The sequence below is a fragment of the Ambystoma mexicanum genome, chromosome 4q (assembly GCF_040938575.1).
Source record: "Ambystoma mexicanum isolate Mex_15411 chromosome 4q, UKY_AmexF1_1, whole genome shotgun sequence".
Taxonomy (NCBI): Eukaryota; Metazoa; Chordata; class Amphibia; order Caudata; family Ambystomatidae; genus Ambystoma; species Ambystoma mexicanum.
In genome coordinates this window covers 44,957,450-44,978,439 of record NC_090928.1, presented here as the reverse complement: position 1 = coordinate 44,978,439, position 20,990 = coordinate 44,957,450, and the positions used below count along the sequence as shown (strand labels likewise).

At 45.4% G+C, this 20,990-nt stretch overlaps 1 protein-coding gene across 2 annotated transcripts in view; it reads left to right on the top strand.

Annotated features, from left to right (window-relative positions):
- Window positions 1-20,990, top strand: part of URB2 (URB2 ribosome biogenesis homolog) — a 945,224-nt gene that overhangs the window by 809,947 nt on the left and 114,287 nt on the right. For both annotated transcript variants that reach the window (XM_069607426.1, XM_069607425.1), the window contains one exon: window positions 14,804-15,046. In XM_069607426.1, the coding sequence (XP_069463527.1) occupies window positions 14,804-15,046 (243 nt within the window). The remainder of the gene's footprint in view (window positions 1-14,803; window positions 15,047-20,990) is intronic.

The following is a 20,990-nucleotide window of genomic DNA, read 5'->3' as shown; positions in this document are numbered from 1 at the left end:
GTCTGCCTTACCAGCCTTATGCATACTTGAACATAACTGTATCTCTCAATCTTAGGCTACCTCCATTACCTTATATAGCGGTCTGCCGCTCTGCACCCTACCCCACTACCCTCTAACTCTGCTCACCATGAGTTACCCACACGCAACCATCCCACTCGCCAGCAACCAACCCACCACCCGCCCCCCACTTTCCCCTCCAACATTCCCCCCACTTACTTTCTACCCTCCTTCTTCACTAAAAGCAACATTACTGCTACCAACCTCCCACCTACTAAAACCTCATACCCCAGACCTACCAACATCAGGAACCAACTCCTGGGACTCCGTTGTTCCAGACACCCTAGCATTACACACCATACACCACCCAATTTACCCACTATCACAGAATTGTCCACCCCCACGACCAAACTATCCACATCCACAACAGTTTTGGCGCACCTGACTAAACCATCCGCGCCCACAACAGTTGTGGCACACTCCAGCCCCGCCTCTCAGGCCCTACACAACCCCACCCCCTCTTCCCAAACCCTACAGTGTGCCCTTATCAACGCTAGATCCATCCCTGCTCATGCCACCGAAATTCACGAACTCCTTATCAATCTCAACCTCGACATCCTAGCCATCACGGAAACCTGGCTCCACAGCGCCGCAGGTCCAGCCCTCAACTTTGCCATCCCACAGGGCTACTCCATCATCAGGCAAGACTGCCTTTGCTCAATAGGAGGTGGGATAGCACTAATCCTGAAAAATCACCTAGAGGCCAGACAAATCACCTCCAACTTGGGTGAAAGCATAGTCTCCCTTGCTATAAAAATCGTCCTCTCTCCCAATTCCACCATCACCATCAACCTCGTCTACCGCCCACCTGGCCCACTACTGGAGTTCCCCGAGAACCTCCTACATCGTTTAACAGAAAACCTAAAACTCACCTCCAAAAGCATCCTCAAGGTGACCTTAACCTAGGCTACAGTGACAAAAAAGATAAGCCAGCCAAATCTCTCGCACTAGCCCTAAAAAAACTAGGCTTTGACCAAAAGATAACTTCACCTACACACAACAAAGGCAGCATCCTTGACTGGGTAGCAGACCACAACTGTCACATCGACATCCGCTCCATCACCCCGACCCCCTGGTCAGACCACCACATCATCCACTTCTTCATCCCAGCCGCATCCAAGACCAAAAAGCCCAACTCGATCCCCCCTGCCCTGGCAAGATGCGCTAAAAATCTTACCAAAGATAAGATTATACCCCACCGCAGCGCTCTCACACCATACCTTAAGTCCTCTGACCCGTCAGTGCTAGCAGAAATCTATAAGAGCACCATAAGCACTGCCATAGACAACATTGCCCCATTACAGAATAAAAAGCCAAACCAGTGAAACACTCAAACACCTGGTTCTGATCTGAACTTAAAGAACTCCGCACCCAAAAAAGAAAAGCACTGAATACTTGGCAGAAAACACCCTCTCCAACTACCCTATCCTCCTACAAAAATATAACCTCTCAATACAAGAAAGCCATAATCCTAGCCAAGTCTGCCTCCTACAATGATAGAATTGCTAATACCAGTTCCGAATCCAAAGAACTCTTTGCCATTTTCAAAGAACTCTCCACACCAGTTACTAAGTCACAGGACTTAGTCAAAGATCAAACCTGGTGTAACTCCATACAATCTGCACTATTGAACAAAATCGAACTCCTACAAGCTAAAATCAAGGAGCACCACAAAAACCTGTCACTGTACCCCAAACCTACCACTACGTCTAACCACCAGCACCACCCTACCCCAGTGCCCTTCCCAGACAAAGCCCCCATAACCCCCTTCAAATTCAGGGAAGTAACAGAACAGGAAGTCATTGAGATAATGAACAAGATTAAACCCTCCAATTGCAAAGGAGACTCTTGTCCAGCCAGTCTTATTAAAGACTGCACTGAAACACACGCCCCCTTTCTCAAATCCTTCATTAACGCCTCCTTCAACGCCAACACAGTTCCAGACAGTTTAAAAGAACCCTGGTTATGCCCGCTTCTAAAAAAAAAAAAAAACACGCTTGACCCTGAAATTGCCAACAACTATAGGCCGTTCACCACCGTGCCTTTCTTGCTCAAGATTCTGGATAAAGTTGCCTACACGCAAATCCAGGAATACCTTGAATCTAACAATATCCTAGGCAAAAGACAGTCAGGTTTCCGACCAGGTCACGGGACTGAATCGGCCCTACTCGACCTAAAAATAAAACTTGGGGACATCATGGACAAAGGCAAACCGGCACTCCTTCTCCTACTGGATCTGTCCGCCGCCTTCGACCATGTCAAACATGATATTGTAGGCATGCACCTAAAAAATGAAGCTCATTTTTCACCAGAAGCAATCTCGTGGGTAGCCTCATTTCTTAATGGCAGACTCATGAACGTCTTCTCAGACACTGCCTCAGCTACCCCCACTATCATCCACTGCGGCGTCCCTCAGGGATCCTGCACCGCCCCGACACTCTACAACATATTTACCCTTCCACTTTTCAATGACCTCGACTGTCGCAATATAGCGTACACTAATTACGCGGAAGACACACAGGTACTACTCCCACTAACTGGGACCTATGATGAAGATGTGACAGCCCTAACCAAAATCTATACAGCCATCCAAACATGGATGGCCGCAAATGGCCTCTGCCTAAATGGGGATAAAACCGAGATCCTCATAGTAGGGACTAGCGAAACTCTCAATAAACTCCCCCTCAATATAAATCCTTTAACATCGATAACGCCATCACAGTCTCCAAGACTGTCAAAACCCTAGGTGTTAACTTAGATGCCTCACTATCCATGTCCCGCCAAGTCAACGCCATAGCCTCCGCCTCAGCGCTCACCACCAAGGTGATCAACACAGTAAAGCCTTTCCTTTCCACTAAAAACTGCTTATCCATTGCCAGGGCCACAATAGGTACCACTGGACTACTGTAACGCCCTCTTTCTAGGCACCTCTACCAACAACTTCAAAAAACTCCAAAACACGCAAACAACACGCTCCGGGCAGCGCTGACCATTCCCAAAAGGGAACACATCTCGGAAGCAAGAAAAAACGCCCAGTGGCTACCGGTAAAGGAACGCATACTCTTCAAAGCCATGGCCATCGCACGCAGATGCATTACCTTAGACGCCCCTCCCTATCTCTCAGAAAGAATTTCCCTCAGCACCTCTAACAGACCTACCAGAGCACACCGCGCCAACCTGATGTATGTTCCCACGTTCAAAAGAACCAGAGCAGGGGGGTCCAGCTTCCAACACCTCGCACCCAAAAACTGTAATGTCCTGCCTACCTCACTAAGGAAAGAAAAATTCATACACCATCTTTCGAAAAAATCTAAAAACCTTCCTATTCCGCTAAAGTGTCTGAACTAATTTACACAGTTATGCTTGCACTGTAACCCTAGCAAGTCTTACCACTGTCATCGTACCACTGCTATCTACTGTTACATCCTATGCTATGTTTATTCACAAGTACTCTGTAACAGTGCCACAATGCCTCAGGGCAGCTCTGTGCGCTATATAAATGCAAATAAATAAATAAATACCCTCCTCATTCTTATATACAGGTGCTGTGCGATGGTGGTGCTTTCTGCCACTTGCCTTCAATGGTGGTTCACCCAAGGCCTGTCCTGGCCAGAGTGCAGGATGGAGTCATGTAGCTGTCAGGTCACTGGATTGGTCTGAGCCCATCACTCACCCGCGCCCTCTGCACAGACAAACAAATGTGTTGCATGCTTTGACTGGGCCGGTCTCAAGCAGCCTGCCTTAGTTACCTGCCCCAGTAAAAAGAAGAATCTGTCACCCAAATCTGTAGGCGGTAGGACTGCTTAAAAAGCAGTAGCCTACTGCCTAAATCAGTAGGGTTGGCAAGTATGGAGTCATTCGCCACCAGGGGAGCCTCCCGGAGCCACATTGCTTGCGCCCAGACGTCAGCGGGTGTTCTCCTTGTTGGGGTGGGGAGCGCCATTTCGCTCAGAGCCTGGCCCGCCGAGATGGCTCCTGCGGGAGGGGGGGAGCTGGCGAGCTACGGCTTCAGGGATACGCTTCTCTCAGGCAACGGCAGGCCGCCACATTTGCCTTAGTGCCAATGCGTGGCTTTCTCCTGGGGCGCTGGGGCCAGAGCCTGAATCTTAGGCTATCCTGGTCCGATTCTTGCCAGGATTTCACCGAAATGTCGGTTAGCCTGCGGGCTGGGCAAGGCTGCCAAAGATCGGTGTCGCTCTCAGGTTCTGACGAAGGTGAGCGTTCAGGCGTCCATATTGCCTGTGCTCCCTGGTGGTCTCTATTTGGGATTTTTAATATGAAACTCCCCTGGTCTGTCTGAGCTAGATTTTTTTTTTTTTAAGCAAAAATTAAAAGCACTTTTTAACTAACCAGAATTTATAAATCGGCACTATGGAAAATTCTCTGCTCTTCCCCTAATTACATTTTTAAAACTAAAGTTGTTCCGTTGTTGACTTGCCAGGCGGAAATCTCGCTTTAATTGTGGCGCTCTTTTGAGAGCATATTTTGGAAATGCTGATTAGGTCTGGCCTTGGGCTCTCCCAACAGTTTTGTTGTGTTTTGAACTGGGCCTGCTATCGCTGTATGCGGCAGCGACTTGGAAAGCCATGTCTCTACTACGAAAGATATACACAGCGCCAGATACATTGCTTCAACAGATAATTTAGATGGTCTTAGACACTCGAAGTGTGGAGTCATTAAAAGCTTGGGATAATTGTCTGGAAAGTTTGGAGCAAGTGGGTACTTCCTTAAATCTTCTTCGAGGGAATCCTGATAAGGTAAAAAAAAAGATTTGGGAAATGGATTGGGTACAAGCTATCAATGAGTGCCAGTAGCATTCATACCAGCATTTTGTTATTCTAGAAGGTAAACCTTTATTCAAACTTCCGGGACATCTACAGAAATCTGCTGATGCTGGCTGGAGAAGAAGTTCTGAAAATCTAACTTAACCATCTCCATTCCTATGAAATAATTGGTGCTAGGAATGGTAACCCTCTACAGGCAAGGTTCTGTTGTTTTTGCAAACCTACTTTGTTGCAATCTTTATTCCATGTGTTCATGGAGTGCTCAGCCTGGGGTGAGTTGAGATTAAAGTAGCTCAGGAAATTCACTCAATCCTTTAAGGCGACTTCTCCGAGAATGCTTTGGATGAATATTGTGAGGGGTCAGAAATGAGAGATGGACACAAAGGTATAATTTTCTCACTGTTTGCCATTTATTAAAATAAAAAGGGGTGAGATAAAAGCCTCCATTTCTCTATCCTAACGATAATTTCCCTACTTAGCAAACTAAAACAAAAGAAAGATGACCTAGTGTCCAAAAAGCATCTCAACGTCATACTAATACATATAACAAAAGTGTACAAGGACTATTTGGCTGTCTTCAGTTTAACACAAAAATGCAAATGTTCGAGTTTATAAGGTTTAGAAAGTACTCTTGTGACCAGGGTTGTGCTCCCTTCCCCTGTGTCAATTCAGGAATACCCTTGGAAAAGTTCAGATTGAACAAAGTTCTGTTTAGTTCAACAAAAAGGTTTTTTCCGTACACTGCGGTCCTTCCACTTGGTAAAGCAACTGTCTGTCACAAAACACTAGTTCATAAACCAAGGCAATTGTTTTCCTCCACACACTGTCTTTCTCAAGATGCAGGGTAAATATTGGTATCACAACTATTTCAATGGAATACTTTGGTCAGGATAGCACAGCAACTACCTTTGTTGATGCAACAGTTTGTCGTCATGATAACATTACTAATGTCTTTCTATAACATCTTTGTACCACAACCACACTTCTTCAAAGCAACTGTTTTTTCAGGATGTACTCCCCTGCCAGGATTAATTGCAAATGGTCTCTTTCCTGGTTCACTCTCCTGCCAGGAAGAAAACTCCTACTGCTACATGTGAGTGGTCAGTAATGTGAGACTCGCAACTGTATTGAGTTTTCCCAGGATTTGCCATTTTTATTACACACAAAATAACAGAAATCTTAACTAAACCTACTCTACCAGAGTATTCCTTACCTATTATAAGATCTATGGGAAAACCTAGCATTCAAAAAAAAAAACCCTCGCCATAAGCAATATAAACATTCAAACAGCATAAATGAAAGGTTACCAACGCCCAGTATCTTGGATGACTTCTCGTGGTCTGGCCGGATCTTACTTGTCAATTTTCTCCAAGGAACAAAAAGTCATAACCAAAGTCTTGAAAAGTTCCAAAGAAACAAAAGGTTCACACAAATAAAATCCACTCGCCAAAGTCTCTTCTTTGTTTGGTGAAAGACTTCCTGCTTTACAGTCCCACAAAGAATTAACAGCACCAATGCAGTTTCTTGGATGACTTGGTCCCAAGAAAGAATAGGTGAAGTTGACAAAAGTATCTTCTCTCACTTTGACAGCAGCTTCTTCACTTCTAGCTTCTCCAGTGTCTTATGTACAAATTGTCAGGATGTTCTTGCTTGAGATTTACTGCTCTCTCAACTTGCTTCTGCAATGTAACTGTCAGAACAGATTCCTTGGCCCCACAGTTCGCTTTAACAGTACTGATAGCCACAATCTTGCTACTGCTGCTACAACCACACAATTGCGTTTTAGTATTGAACCGCCACTTCAAAGGGAGACGCCTTCCCGCGCTTCGCTCAGCACTCAGCCTCCAAGGTATCGGGAAACATTGTCTCATACCAACAGTCTCTTTAAACAACACTTGAAACTCTTCAGGAAAGTCAGTTTATTTTCAATGACACTACTGGCAGCGTTCTCTGTGTTAACAGGAACCATGCGGCCGCTCGGAAAAAAAGTATTAGTGCTGTTTTGGGAAAGAAATGCTTTTCATCTCACGCAAGCGTTTCAGGTAAGCACGTGTTACTTTCCCATTGATAAAGACTTCCCACTTCTACGGTTGATTTCGTCTCGCTCATAACTCAATGCGAGTGCCATTAAAATCTGGCTACAGTTACCGCCAATGAACTTGTGCGTCTAAGGAGTGCAGAGCTTCCTTTTCTGATTCCCAATTATGACCGCTGCAGGCTTCTGCGGCTTCCTGACTTTTTCTTCTCCTGCTACTACTGTGGTCACTCTTGAGATCCACACCTCTCTGCTGCAAGGGCGCATCTGATCTGGCCTCATTAATGGAGAGCCTCCTACTCTCCAGTTTCCCTCGGCTAGACTCTGCACACGGGCCTTAGGAGCAACTGCAACTTCAGCTCTGCGTTCACAGCAGTGAGGCGCACCTGGAAAGACTGCCTGCTGCTTTCTTTTCTCTCCAGTGCTTCCACAGCTATTCAGGGTTTGTGAGCACTGGACCAACTCAGTTTGCAATTGAAAGTTGCCTCTCTACTCTGGCATCCCTGTTGTGGTCACACTTCCTTGCGATCTTCTGGCTAAGTGCTCTGCCTCTTCTCCTTCCGACCTTCCAACTCCCACACTGCTTCTTTCTATTGATTCTCTTACAGGCAGCCTGATTAGGATCAGGTGCAGGCCCTTATGATGAATTGCCTGTACTTGTTTAGAGTTATTAGGCTTGCCTGCCAGACCTGGGCTCCTACCTGCCTCTTTAGCCCTATTATTCTTCACAGTCCCTGAGGGATTCTGGGACTTGTAGTTTTATTTAGAAAAATAAATGTCTCTAATTCTGCAAAGGATTTTAAAATGGATTTTCTACCCCAGATTTTATTATGAGAAGAATAAGGTTTAACCCTTTGAGACAGAAGGTACAGAAAAGGTCAAATGTTCATCGCTCCATGGGAATACTGTTGATCTTGTGGAGGATATGGGTCCCTAGGTGTATTAAAGATAGACTTTTTGGGTTCAACACAAAGTGGAGTTACTCTTTCAGGTATTTCCTTTTTACCCTTAACAAAGAATTGAGATGTACCAAAATGGCAATACTCCAATTTCTCCATTAAGTTTGAGGTAACCGGATTCCTTGTCAAGAAAAAATACTGTCTCTCACTCTGGGCAATCTCCCCAATTTCCTTGGTCTGGTCTCCACCCATGTGATCCTCCTGCAGTACACCACCCCAGGATTGGGATCATGAAGCGTCTGCCCTCTCTTAACTACCTGGGAGGAGACTCTAGGTAGGGTTTTAGTGGGGGATCCCCAGGATTCTCCATATACAGTTGATTTCTTGTTAGTGGCAGTATGGGTTATAGATTTCCCCAAACTGGTGTCTCAGGTAAGGGGAATTGCGCTCTTTTTGCCCTTTATCTCTTGTTTATAGTGTCTGTGCATTTGGCAATGCACTCTTTTTGCCTTCTTTTGGATAGCCTCTCGGCTGTTGGTAATGCAGGTTACAGGGTTCCCCAAGTTAACATATCAGAAATGGGGAATTGCATCCTTTTATATTTTGCCAGCCAAGGGGTTTAATTAAGCATTAATTTAAAGCTCTTTTCCTCCCCCTTCTTATTTCACTTTGCACTCGGGCTCCCAGGGCTTAATGGTGGGAGCGTAAAGAATGCTACAAAGCGCCTCTGTGCCCTGTATCTCTTCTGAGGCTCACCAGTTACTGTTGACTGCTTCGGCGTTGTACTTGTGTGCTGCACGGCACAGCAGTTCTTCTCTTCGGCGGCTCTGGGTCCTCTTCGGTTCTCTTGCTGTCTGGGTCTCTCTCTGGGAGGCTCTGCTGCTCCACTTTCAGTGACCACAGCTCTTCCGATCTCCTGTCCTCCCCACAGACACTGCCACGTCCGCTTCCTCACCTCTGTGCTCACCTGCTGCTCTGCACACGATCCAACCCCAAGCTACAGCTTGGGAGAGTGCAGTCTCTTCCTGTTTTCACCTGCAGCTTCAACCACTTCGGTATCTTCCTGCACTGCTTCTGCCTCTGCTGCTCCTTTCCTTCCTCTTCCACCTCCACACAGGTGTGGTCCACTTTCAGATTTAAATGGCCCTCTCAGGTGCCTTTCCTTCAAACAACTAGACCGCACATACTCTTCAGTGGCACTTTTGATCCTCATTGACTCTTGGTCCTTCTTCCTAATCCCAATACCACAGGCATTATGGATTTAAGATCAATGACTGTTTAGCAAGGTTGCCAGCTGTGCTCTCCTTGGTTTTACACTTTTATCGGTTGTCCTTTTTATGATGATTTTAGGACATGTAGAATCTATCAACTGCTTTGATTGGGTTGTTTTTAATGAATGTATTGTCCTTCATTCTTAAGTAATTTATTATATTGTCTTTCTTAATGTGTTATTAACTTGAAGGTGTAAACCGAATAAAGGTTTTGAAATGGGTTTAAGTCTTTTAGGTCTACTCATTTCTATTTGATTGTTGAACTGAAAGTTATTAAAGTTAGTAGATGTTATGAGGGATATGTGGCTTATCATTAGATTTCTACCCAAGACAGATTCATGGCCTATTAGAGGATTTCACATTAATTCAAGAACTCCCAATGTATATAACTTATTCTGCTTAGGTAACTCTTTACAGAAAGTGGTTCCCTCATGAGAGGGACTTTTACGAAGACAGCATGCCATTAGATATTTGAGGATTACAGGACTCTCGTCCTCTCTCATGGTTCCACCCCCAGGGTTAGGATCAGGTAGCGACTGCCTTCCCCGACCACGTGGGAGGTAATCTTAGGGTAGGGTTCAGTGATGACTCTGCAGGAGTTATCACAATGTGCTATTTGGTCTTTACATTTCATGCAATATAAAACTGATAGGATTGTTTTAACTGTTTCCTGGGACTGACCCTAACCTATACCTACTTGTATATTTGTCAAGTTCTCCTTTTTAGATCTGTATGTCGATGTAACATGATACTGGGTATATGTTTTTTTTCTTTTTTTTTTTTTCTTCTCTTCCCTTTCTCTAATCGATGTAGATAACTATTTGATTTTTCTTTTAGCCTTTGTTGGGCACCTATACAACAAAAAGGTGTTTCCAGGCTCCACAAGGCAAGAGGGGAGGGAACAAGGGAGTAAAATAATAATAGCAAAAGAAAACAGTTAATGTACATTTCTGGTCCTACTAGGCCTTGTGGCATTCGGATGTGCAAGTGCAGTGAAGGAAGTGGAAGTGCAGGTGGACTATATGCAGGGGGGAAGGGAGGGAGCAAGGTATGGGCAAGTGCTGGTGAGGACTCGGAAGGGAAGTGCTGAGGGGAACCAGGGGAGGAGGCCACTGACTAAGGCCACAGCCGCCAGGTAGGGGGCCCACAAGGGCAGTGCTGAGGGTCGAGGGGGGTGTGCTGGTGTCGACTGTGAAGGGGCTTGGTAACCTGTGAGATTCATGAAGGTCCAGACTGCCAGTCTCAGCAGCAGTGGGTTGATTAGCAGGGAAGGGAAGGGGAGAAAGAGGTGGAGAAAAGCTGAGTTTTGAGAAGTTTCCGGAACTTAAGGAGGTCTTGTACAAGTCTCAGAGGGGAAGGGAGGCTGTTCCAAAGAGAGGTACCAGCCGAAGAGAGAGACCTCCCACCCATTCTCTGCTTGGATACACGTTTGACAAGCAGAGAGTTGGAGTTAGAGGAGCGGAGGGCTCTGGCAGGGAGGTATTTAGGAGAGAAAGTTGGAGATAGCATGGTCACAGGACCCAGAAAGCCTTGTGGATGATGCAGAGGGTCTTGAATTTGATCCTTGTGGCCACAGGGATCCAGTGGAGAGATCTTAGGGCAGGAGTGATACAGTCTCTGGACTTGAGGCCAAGGATAAGTCTTGCAGCCCTATTCTGGATTAGCTGAAGGGAGCATAGGGAGGAAAGGGGGAGATTGAGGAAGAGGTTGTTGCAGTAGTCCAGCCTAGAGAGGACCAGAGCTCTAGAAAACATTGAGCTTCTGGGGGAAAGGAGAGGAAAGAGAGATTGCCTCTAAGGAGGTGAAGCAAGAAGTGGGTCTTCTTGGTCCAAGATGGGAGGGGTGACTAAGAGAGGAGTCAAAGATGACCCTGAGTTTTTTGGCCTCACGGGATGATGAGGGTAGAGGGCCCAAGAAACGTGGGCAGAGGGTAGGAGGGAAGCAGGGCGCTGGTGTTACGATAAGAAGGATCTCCGTCTTACTGTCATTAAAACAGAGATCATTAGCCGCACACCATTCCTGGATAGCAGTAAGACAGTCTGGGATGAGAGAGGATGAGGTAGTAGGAGGGAGGTTTAAAGGAAATCTGTGTTGCATCAGCGTAACACTGGAAATGAGGAGTGTGAGAAACCTGATGGTGTCTCCCTAGTTAGTTGCCAGGGATCGGTCATCCAGGTGACCAGGACACGGCCATCGCTTTTGGATCCAGTTCCTGGGGGTGGACCAGTGAGGGAGGATCACCTGGATGTGGGGTCCTTGGGGAGTGGGACACCAATGGGCGAGATGTGTTATCCCCCTTCTATCAACACCTTTTCACCATCCTACCAAATAGGATATTCCGAAACACTGCCCCCCCCTTTTTCCACACGAACACTTTCGCCCAACACGAAAGAAAACGGGCTAACACTAGAGCAGTTTACCTGACCTGTCCCAATACCAGGGTCAGGCAATTGACCAGAATCACACACACCTGATGGCCGTTTCCCTTCCCCACAGGGATAAAAGGTGGAGCACAGGACGAGTAAAGCAATACGTGCAACGTAAGAGCTATCTCAACACAGCAGTTCAAGAGGAGGAGAAAGACGGCGCAGACCAAGAGGGAGACGAGGAGAGAGTGGACCTTGCCCTTTCCGACCAAGGTCCGTGCAACCTCCACAGAGGGCACGTTAAGTCAGCGAACAATAGCCAACATGTATTGCAAAAGATGTGCCTGATACGCGAGACTCTCCTCCGCTGATTACAAAGCTGGGGAGAGATGCTGGTCTCTGTGGTACACACTTTGACTCCAAGACATCAGAATACCATGCAGTTCATCACAGCCGGTGAGTCGAGGGGTGTTGATAAGAAACTGAAATGTGTTGAATGAAAAGTAGCCAAAGGCTAAATTGATCTTTGAAAAGCAAAAGTATACTATTAACGAAGGAGAGGGAAAACCGGATACAGAGGAGTCCAGCACCACGTGGGTGCTCACTTATGAAACTCTGAGCGATTACCCAATGGTAAAGACTACTGTAACCAGAAGGCCTTGGGAAGAGACAAAGAACGGTCAAAGTGGTCATACAGGGGTCTCATAAAATCCTCTTTACCGTCGAAAGTCTTTGACCGGCCGAGAATTGTGAAAGCTAAGGGAAGTGAATCCTGCATGGTTAAGATAAGTACATGAAAAGTGTGTTACAAAAAGTCGACGAGAGTGAACCCGGCAGGGGGAAGCCGACACCCAGGGGCAACATCTGAAAACCTGTTTAAAAAGACATTAAGATTTCTGAAAGCGTGAGCATTGCAAGACACAAGGGGAAGGGAAGTGTCCCCCTTGTCTTCTGGGGGCCGAGCCCGGCCGAGGGAGATCTAGGGGTGGAATGTTACCACCCAAGGTTCGCTGATAAAGGAACTGTCTTGTTAATTTGTTGAATACGTCTGAGGGGTCAGTGCCCAGAAGAGGGGGACCCAAGGGTGAAGCCATCACCCAAAGTGTTCGTAGAACAGAACTTTGTGTGTGTTTTGTTGAGAGCATTAGGCCTCAAAGGCAAAAGACTTTGCATTACGAAGAGACTCAACCATCGAAGTACCTGATACAGAACTGTTAGCTCGTGCTGGGAAGGCCCGAGCATGTGCTGGGCTCCAGTCTCATGCTAAACACGTGGGGAAGGGAGACCTCGAGGCAATCGCATCCTGACTTATTATTTGTGAACACTTTCTTCTTTATTGTAAATACACTATCCCACACTCTTTCTGTAATTGGTTGTAAGGAATTGGCAATAGGTTTTTCTTAGTATAGGCTTTTTACTTTGACAAGACGCCACAAGGACTACCTTATTTTTCATTTGATGGTCGACGCTTGCTCCCATCTTAGATTTAGGTTAGGCTTTTTTCCACCCTGTACTTAGTTTAATAAACACCCTTTAACTGTGATCACTTGTGTCTGACTTTACTATCGTCACCACGAGTTCCTTACAGGAGAGGAGGAAGAGATCAGGTGAGTAAGAGGGGTGAGATAGATATTGAAGAGCCATGGATGCCACGGGTGGAGAGAAGTGGTGGAGGAGAAAAGGCCCAGCTGCAGCTGGGAGGGGCAGTTAGGAAGGAAAGAAGTTAGCAAATCCAGTGCCCGATCCGTGATGCAGAGTGTATCACGGAGCAGTGTTATGAGGATGGAATAGTTGACTGTGTCAAAAGCAGAAGAGAGATCCTTAAGAATGAGAACAGCAGGAGAGTTGGAGTCGAGATTTGTGAGCATGTCTTCATGGGTGTACAGGAGAGCAGTTTCCGTGCCTCTGGGTGCCCGGAAATCAGATTGATGGTCATGGAGGGCAACCAGCGAGTTCAGCATGAAGGATCAGTTGGAGGAGAACCAGCTTCTCCAAGAGTTTACCTGGGAAAGGGGTGATGGAGATAAGGCGATAGTTAGCTGGGCAGAATGGGTCAACAGACAGCTATTTTAGGAGAGGTTGCACAAGACAATGCTTGTGGCACCGGAGTCTGAAGAAGGGGGGCAGAGTGTCTGACGCGCGGGACTTTTACCTGCTTCTTTTGTTCTCCTGAGGTGTGGTTTACATTGTGTTTTCATTTACCTGTACTGCTGTCGCTTTTGTGCTGGTTTTAAATAAACATATATTTTTTTAAAATGACACAAAATGATAGTCTTGAAATTTACAAGAATATATTCCTGTGGGCTCACAGAATTCCCTGCAACATGGTCCCCCTTGTTCCCAACAGGACCTGCATAGGCCCCGCATCTGGGTCCATACTATCCATGAAGCTGTCACTTCTAACCTCCCCTTATACCTGTTCTGCGCTGATATCAACACCATGGCACTACCCACAAGGATCGACCTGCCTGGTAGATAGTTTACTCCACCTTTGTTGAATACAGAATGGTGTCAAGCAAATAGCTCAACTGCAAGAGTGTTTAGCATTATGTATGTGCAGTCGGTAGGCAGGGAAGGTACAGCTTTCCTCTCCACTGAAGACCAGCCCCTCACCTCCACCTTGTTGTGTTGTCTTCATATTTAACCTTTCCTTCTGCACTTCTTGTGCTTGTAGCACCATGAGAAGGTGGGGTGTGACTGGACTATAGGTTTGGCTTTGCATTCAGGAATTGAATGAATAGTCATATAGACAGCCTTTTACTTGTGGTGATGTTTTTGGTCAGGAAAGGTTGAAGATGCTTTGAGGGATTTGACAGGAACGTGGTCAATCATTGGAATCTGAAGGTACAAGATCCTGATTTGGGCTCCAGATCCTGGTTTGGTCTGCAAACCCAGCATGTCTCAGCCCAATACCTTAGCTTTATGCTATGCTAATGCCTTTTGGTTGTGAAACATGGTGAGAGGGTCCAAGCACTAGAACATGGTTGTGAATCTTCTCTCTGGTAGGAGTCCAGTGGTGCTACAACCATAAATCAGTGTAGCAGTAAGTGCCTTAAAGCTAGTTCTATGTCGCTTCTGTCAACAAATTACAAACTGTTGGTGTACACACAGTCACACAATTGGTTGTGGAAATGCCCTGCAGAGGAACACAGTGGCACTGTGGACCACTTTCGGATCTGGAAAGTGGTAAGGGACATGAGTCAGACAAATGCAGGCCCTAACGTACATTAGCAAAACTGCACCTAACCTTTGCCAAAAAATGTGTTTGAGAGACCATCAATAATATTGTTTCGTTTTGGTGTTCAAGGTTTTAGGTACATCTATTGTCTATGGAAAATCTTGTAGAACATAGTTTTACTCTTTAATGTCGCCTTTTTGTTTTTTACCTTAGCTGCTTACCATGGAAGCCTGCCAAGACGAGTCTTTGATCTCTTCCCTTATTGTGCCTGTTCTGGAACTTGTTGCCCTCATGCTGATGAAAGGAGAAGGTATCATACAAAATCCCCACCATGTGACGCTGGCGTTTGATATACTTTTGTCTGTGCCACTTGACAGGCTGCGTAAAGAGGATTACTACAGTGTTTTCAGAGGATGTCACGAAGTGCTTTTCTCCATTCTTCAATATCACCCCAAGGTGAGTTCGTTGCAAAGGACAGGAAAAAAACGTGGGCGAAGAGGTGGTGGTAGTAATATGGTTGTTTGACAAACCTGACCTTCTTTGTTATCACTCTTGTGCGCTGCATGGCCCCAATTTATGTGGTATGGTGAATTGCATTCTTCTATAACCAATAATGTAAGTTGGTGCAGGTGGGAAAGGAGTTTGCAGGCTCTTGGGGGCGGAGGGGTGGAGAGGGGGAGATAGGCAAGCTTAAATGCTTGTATTCCTATGAATGCGTGTTCATCCATTATATAGTAACTATATTTTAGAGAGTGGCAACACAGAAGAGTTTTTGTTGCATTAATATACATATTGGGATTCCAAGACAGTTTTGCAGTATTATAAAATAAAGATAGAGTAGTAGAAGCATGAGGGGCTCGAGGGTGTGCTCCAGCAATCATTGCAGACATGTCAGCTTAAAACACCTGCCATATCAATTCATGGTACAGCAGATAAATTCCAAAACAATAATTCTCGGTCTGCCAAGTCAACTCAGAAGGTGGACTAATCCAAGAGGATGTGAGAGTGAATTTGTTTGATAACAAAAGGCAACCAAGTATTATGGACCAAATTAATATAGGCATGGCCCTACATGTTTCTCTTCTGTATAGCACTTTTTGCCACATTAAGGCAACCTGAAAACACTGAGGAGGGGCAGAAAATCTTTCAGGCTGAACTAGTGTGCCTAAAGCTCAGAACTGAAAACCCACTAAACATTGTTCACATTCTTTATATTAAAGGACCCCCATACCCTACAGTTACACAGTGCAGTTATTTTACTAAACTGTGTTCCATCATCTCAGCAATTTACATTCCGTTTTGCCACATTTGCAAGAAGAGGATGTTTAGTTGCCTCTATTTATGTTCTAATTGACAGTCAGAAATCATTCTTCTACCTTGTTAAATGGAAATTGATTTAATTTTTTTGTCAGCAGGGAACTTAAACCGCACCATGGATTGCAACTGGGATAACGTGCATGGGCCACAATCAATCTTATAAGGAAACAATACAGTCCTTGGAGGAATCGGGCCCAGGGATTCATGGAGGCAGCTATGCCCAGGGAAAAGCATTTCACTTATTTTTCCACTCCAGGGTGGATTATATTTTCCTAGACTCCGGACTGTTAAACATGTTACTTATGGCCTCAAAGGGAATATCACCTTTTCTGATCATACTCTTGCAACATGTTTATTAGGCATCATGCCAATAGAGATGAAACCAGGATTTTGGAAAATGAACTGCTTTTTCAGATACACTATGGTGCGGCAGGAAGCCTTGACAAATATTACTTCTTTTATGAAAATGCTAGCCCGCTTGGAGTGGGTGATGGATTTCACTAAGCAAGTGTGGATACGCCAGGAGAGGGCAGCTGTGATGGGGTACATACTCTTTCACAGTAGGGGGGGGCGTGTGCGTGTGCGTGTGTGTGTGTGTGTGTGTGTGTGTCTCTCTCTCAAAGGGCACTGAGGTGTGGTGGGCGGGGTTAGGGGATTGCATACTCCCAGGAACATGCCCCCGCTCTCGTATAAAAGGGACTATGGACTAGGAGTATGTTAGTCACTCTAGTGAGTAACTCTTAATTTATAAGCTGTGCCAATCTCTTCCCGCGGCTGCTTCATATCAATCTGTATATAAGCAGGGACCTCCTTAATCTCTTCTTATTTGCCAAGTTCCACCTTGACGTTAGGGTTGCTGATATCTCCTTGCGCAGTGTAAACTACTTCCATTGTCCCTTTATGCTGCTTTGCCATTTCTCGGCGGCGGATCCAAATGAATCATTACTCCAAGGAAAGGATTTTCCTCATCACCCTGTGATGCCACGTAATGTTGGCACGTTAGATAAAGTATTTAAGGGTCCATTACTCCAGCAGATGCTGTTGAATGTGAGAATGCGGGCATAAGGGCATTCAAAGTAAAGAAAAACAAACACCAACTGCCAAAATAAATGGCACAAATATTCCCTGTAATGTAATGTTTAAACAAAATACTATTTAAAATATAATCAAAACGTATAATAATTAAGAAATAAATTGCACAGCATCACCCATGATGACCAAGTTTCTCATGTAGTTTCACTGCTGTTCCTCCATCTTACACATTTATCCATGCTTGTGGACGAGGCAGCCTCCAATTAGTTCACAGTCCAAGTCAGATAGAAATGCTTCAGCTCCCCTTTGATGCAAGAAGGAATAAACGTGCCCATCCAGCACTACTCTGAATACTGCAGGGTACAGCATGTGATATTTTAGATGTTTGCTTCTGTCTTTGTCTTTTGCCAGGTTAAAAGTATGTCTTTTCTCCTGGATATCCTTACTTGCGTCAGCAAAGAACATCACTTTGTTACCACGTCAAGCAATATCTCTCGGCTCACACGCCCTCTTAAGAATGAGCTCTTTAATTGGAAAGCACAAAAAAATGTGATCACAACATGTCTTGGTCTCGGACCCATTGTACATTTAGGGCCCAAAGATCTATGCGCTCTTTCTATCTCTACAGATATATTGGGGTTGAGATTAAGCATTTTTGGCAAGTTTTTGAGTAAAAACTCTGCTGGATTGCCCTGCTCAGCATTTTCAGGTATACCAGCTTTGCGAATATTGTTCCTTTGTGAAAAATGTTCCTGTTCAGACAGTTTTTAAATTAGCTTGTCATTCTGTATATTCAAATCTCTCACTTGGTCTGTCATTGCTTGACGCTTTTCTTCCATCATATTCATGTGAGATTCAACAGTGATAACCTTAGCATACCATTCTTGATATTGTTCATCTGAAGCAAACAGTTTTGGCTTAATTTCTGCAATGTCTGTAGTGACCCTTGTCAATAGCTCCAGCAATCTGTATTCCCTCTGCTCTAGCAACCCCATCCTCTCATTTTGCCTTTTGTCATGCTTCGAGACATCCAAAACAGCAGAATCAGCCATAGTTGAGCAGGTAAACAGGAGGCTCAGGAGCACAGCTCTCAAGCTGCCATCCCTGAAGCCTGCAGTTCTAGAATCCTGTACAGGATCTTTTTGATATAAGGTACAAAGTGCTACAGAGTCTTGAAATGTATTTGGTCTTAAATGAGCAGCAAGCGTCTGGTTTGTAATACCAAAGCAATATGTTCAAGCTTTCTAAGCATAGGTAGGACCTGCTACTTCATTTACACCCACTGTAGGTGAAATATTCAGAGAAGTGGGTTGTTTTAAGTATGTATTGTTGGCGTAACCAATGCATGTCAAAACATGTAATTAAGGCTTGCATTGTGTTTTGAAAACTGAGAAATAGAAGTGCTCAATCCTGTAATCCTGTTTAAGTGACAAAAGCATTTATGTACATGGCAAATACAAGGGGTGAGGAGGATCATTGAAAGTGTAGAGTCCGTCAAGTCCCCCCCCCGCCCAGGTTCCTAACCACTGAGACAGAAGATAAGGCCAGATTTTAGCAGGCCATTCTTCTGGAGGGGAACACAAGGTGCACAAGCTACTGTGTGTTGGTTAGAAAAATATACTCTAGGCCGAGGCCTAGTTTTTAATTCCGATCTTAACTAGCTGGGACAAGAAAATGTTATGGTTGATGCTGTTGAAAGCGAACTCATCAGCCTTGCCCTAATACACTTCCCATCTCTGATCATCTGGCAGGGATGGAATGTTAAATGTTACTGGAGGGAGGGCCCCTTCTGCTGGTAGTCAACACGCTATATACACAAGATGCGACCAGTAGTAATTAATTTTTTTATTGAAGGATGGAAGGTTACCATAGATTCCGTTCTGTGCATGGGATGAAGGGAATTAGTATGCAAAAAGATATGTAGCTATTGCTTGCTGTCTTCTCTGGCAACTTTGCTTAATAAGGAAGATTTGCTGTTTGCCAGTAATTGGATAGCCCAGTGACATGTGCTGATGGTGTTACACAGATATTAATAATAGCTCTAATGTGAGAAGCCTTGGGAGTAGTTGGGCTGTTGTGGTTAGTTCCTTTGTGCAGAAAATAGCATCCAAGATGTGTCCTGCTCTGTGTTGCTCATTTTACCAGGTGGTTGGTTTCCCGTATATTTAAGCACATACTTGGCTGATGTCATGGTATCTTTTAAACCTGATTTTAAAGTCACTCTGCCTGTTAAATGCATGTGCTCTGCTACAGCATTTGCAGTAGTGCCTGCAGATTTCTGAACAAACGTGGGGTTGTATGAAAGTACTCTGTGTATTAATAGAAAATAGTAACTTTCTTGAAGTGAACCCGAGGGTACAACTTTCTGGGATTGTTGTTGATGGTGATGTTTTTGTGATGTACTCTTTCGTGTGTACAGGCATAATCCTGTTGCTGCTTTTTCCTTTTTTCCTTCCTGAATGGAGTGTACGAGTTTGAAATTGGGTGGGGATGGCTTCATGTCCTACCCCACCATATTGTCGACTAAAGACTAATTTCTTTTATAAAAAGTAAGTCTGTTTCCTCTTAAATTTGTAGGTAATATATACATCCGTTGTGTTTGGAATGGGAGAATGCATTGATTAGCATAAAATTTGACCGTTTGTAAGCCAGCTCTTACCTTTTTCACACACTGATGTGTAGATTCACAGTGCCTTAGTCTCATGTCAACTTGTGTCCTTCAAGGATTCGTTTTGTTGAATGGGAAGGCACAGATGGCCGTTTCCTACTTATAGGCCCACTTATGGATTTGCACTGCTTCTAAAACGAGGAACATTCCATGATGGAGGAGAAAGCTAACTTAAAGGTAACTCTCCATTCTATGTAACCTCCTAATTATAACCAACCATCTTCTTTCCCCTCACTATATGGGGCAGTGAAAGATCCTTACTATAGGACAATAAAATATGATTATACATGGCTGCCTAAGTTCACATGTCCTTTTTCAGCCACTAAGGCCAGAGCCACTAAATTGTATTTAACCCGTTGGGTCTTGTGACGAATCCAGGGAATTTGTCCCTTCTCCCCAAGGAGAGTCACCCCCTTTGGGGACTAGGGAGGGTGGCATGCGCCACTGAACAACCTCTAGGAGACGGGGAAAGCAGGATCTCACTGCGGGTGACCGCCCCTTTAATGGACAAGGAATCCCCAAGCATAGTTGTTACCACACCTCCCTTTAATTCAAGTATTTGTTGGATTAAGGGAGTTGAGCATTACCCTAATGTGCAGGGCCCTTTAAATATTGACTGGCTTGGTTTCTGACCCGCTTCTATTGATGCCCATCTCTGAAGAACAGCACCAATGTTATCCCTTCTCGTTCCAGGAAGAAGTTTAAAAAGCCAGGGACCCGTGCAGAAATGGAGAGAGCCTGAGGGTAAAACACAGAAGCCTGCGCTGAAGCGCAGAGGAGGGGACTTCTCCCTTCCAGGGGGAGCCTAGAGGCAAGACCATGCAGAGAATTGGTGAGCGGAGGAATCCCAGAGACAATGGAACACTGCCAAGTCCAGGAAGGTAGAGAGCCCAATGAGCACTGAGCCGCCAAACCGAGGGAGAAGCGAATCTACGCCAAAGCGACACCCCGGCATCCAAATGTCCCAACGCCAAAGTCCTCTGTCGCGAGCAGGAGGAACTGGCAAAAGGAGACCCGACCGCCAAGACATCAGTTGCGGTTCAGCAATGAAGGAGAAGCTGCTTTCCCCACCAAGCACCCCTGCAGCAAAACAGGTTTGTGTCAGGTCAAAAGACGTGGTGGAGGGCGGTAGGCATCCAGACAGTCCGAGGGGCGCAGTCTGAGAATTCCCCAAAACACGGTGAGTGCAACCAGATAAGCAGACGGCCTGAATGGCCAGACCATCCTCAAGGGGCTGAGCATGAGAATTCCCCACATGAGGGTTGAAGCAACCAGAAAACCTTTAGACCGGGGGTGGGGGGGGGGGGCGAGTGCCATGTGATAACCAGACAACCTGTGAGATTGGATAGACTGTGAGGGGTTGAACCACAGAATACCTAATTG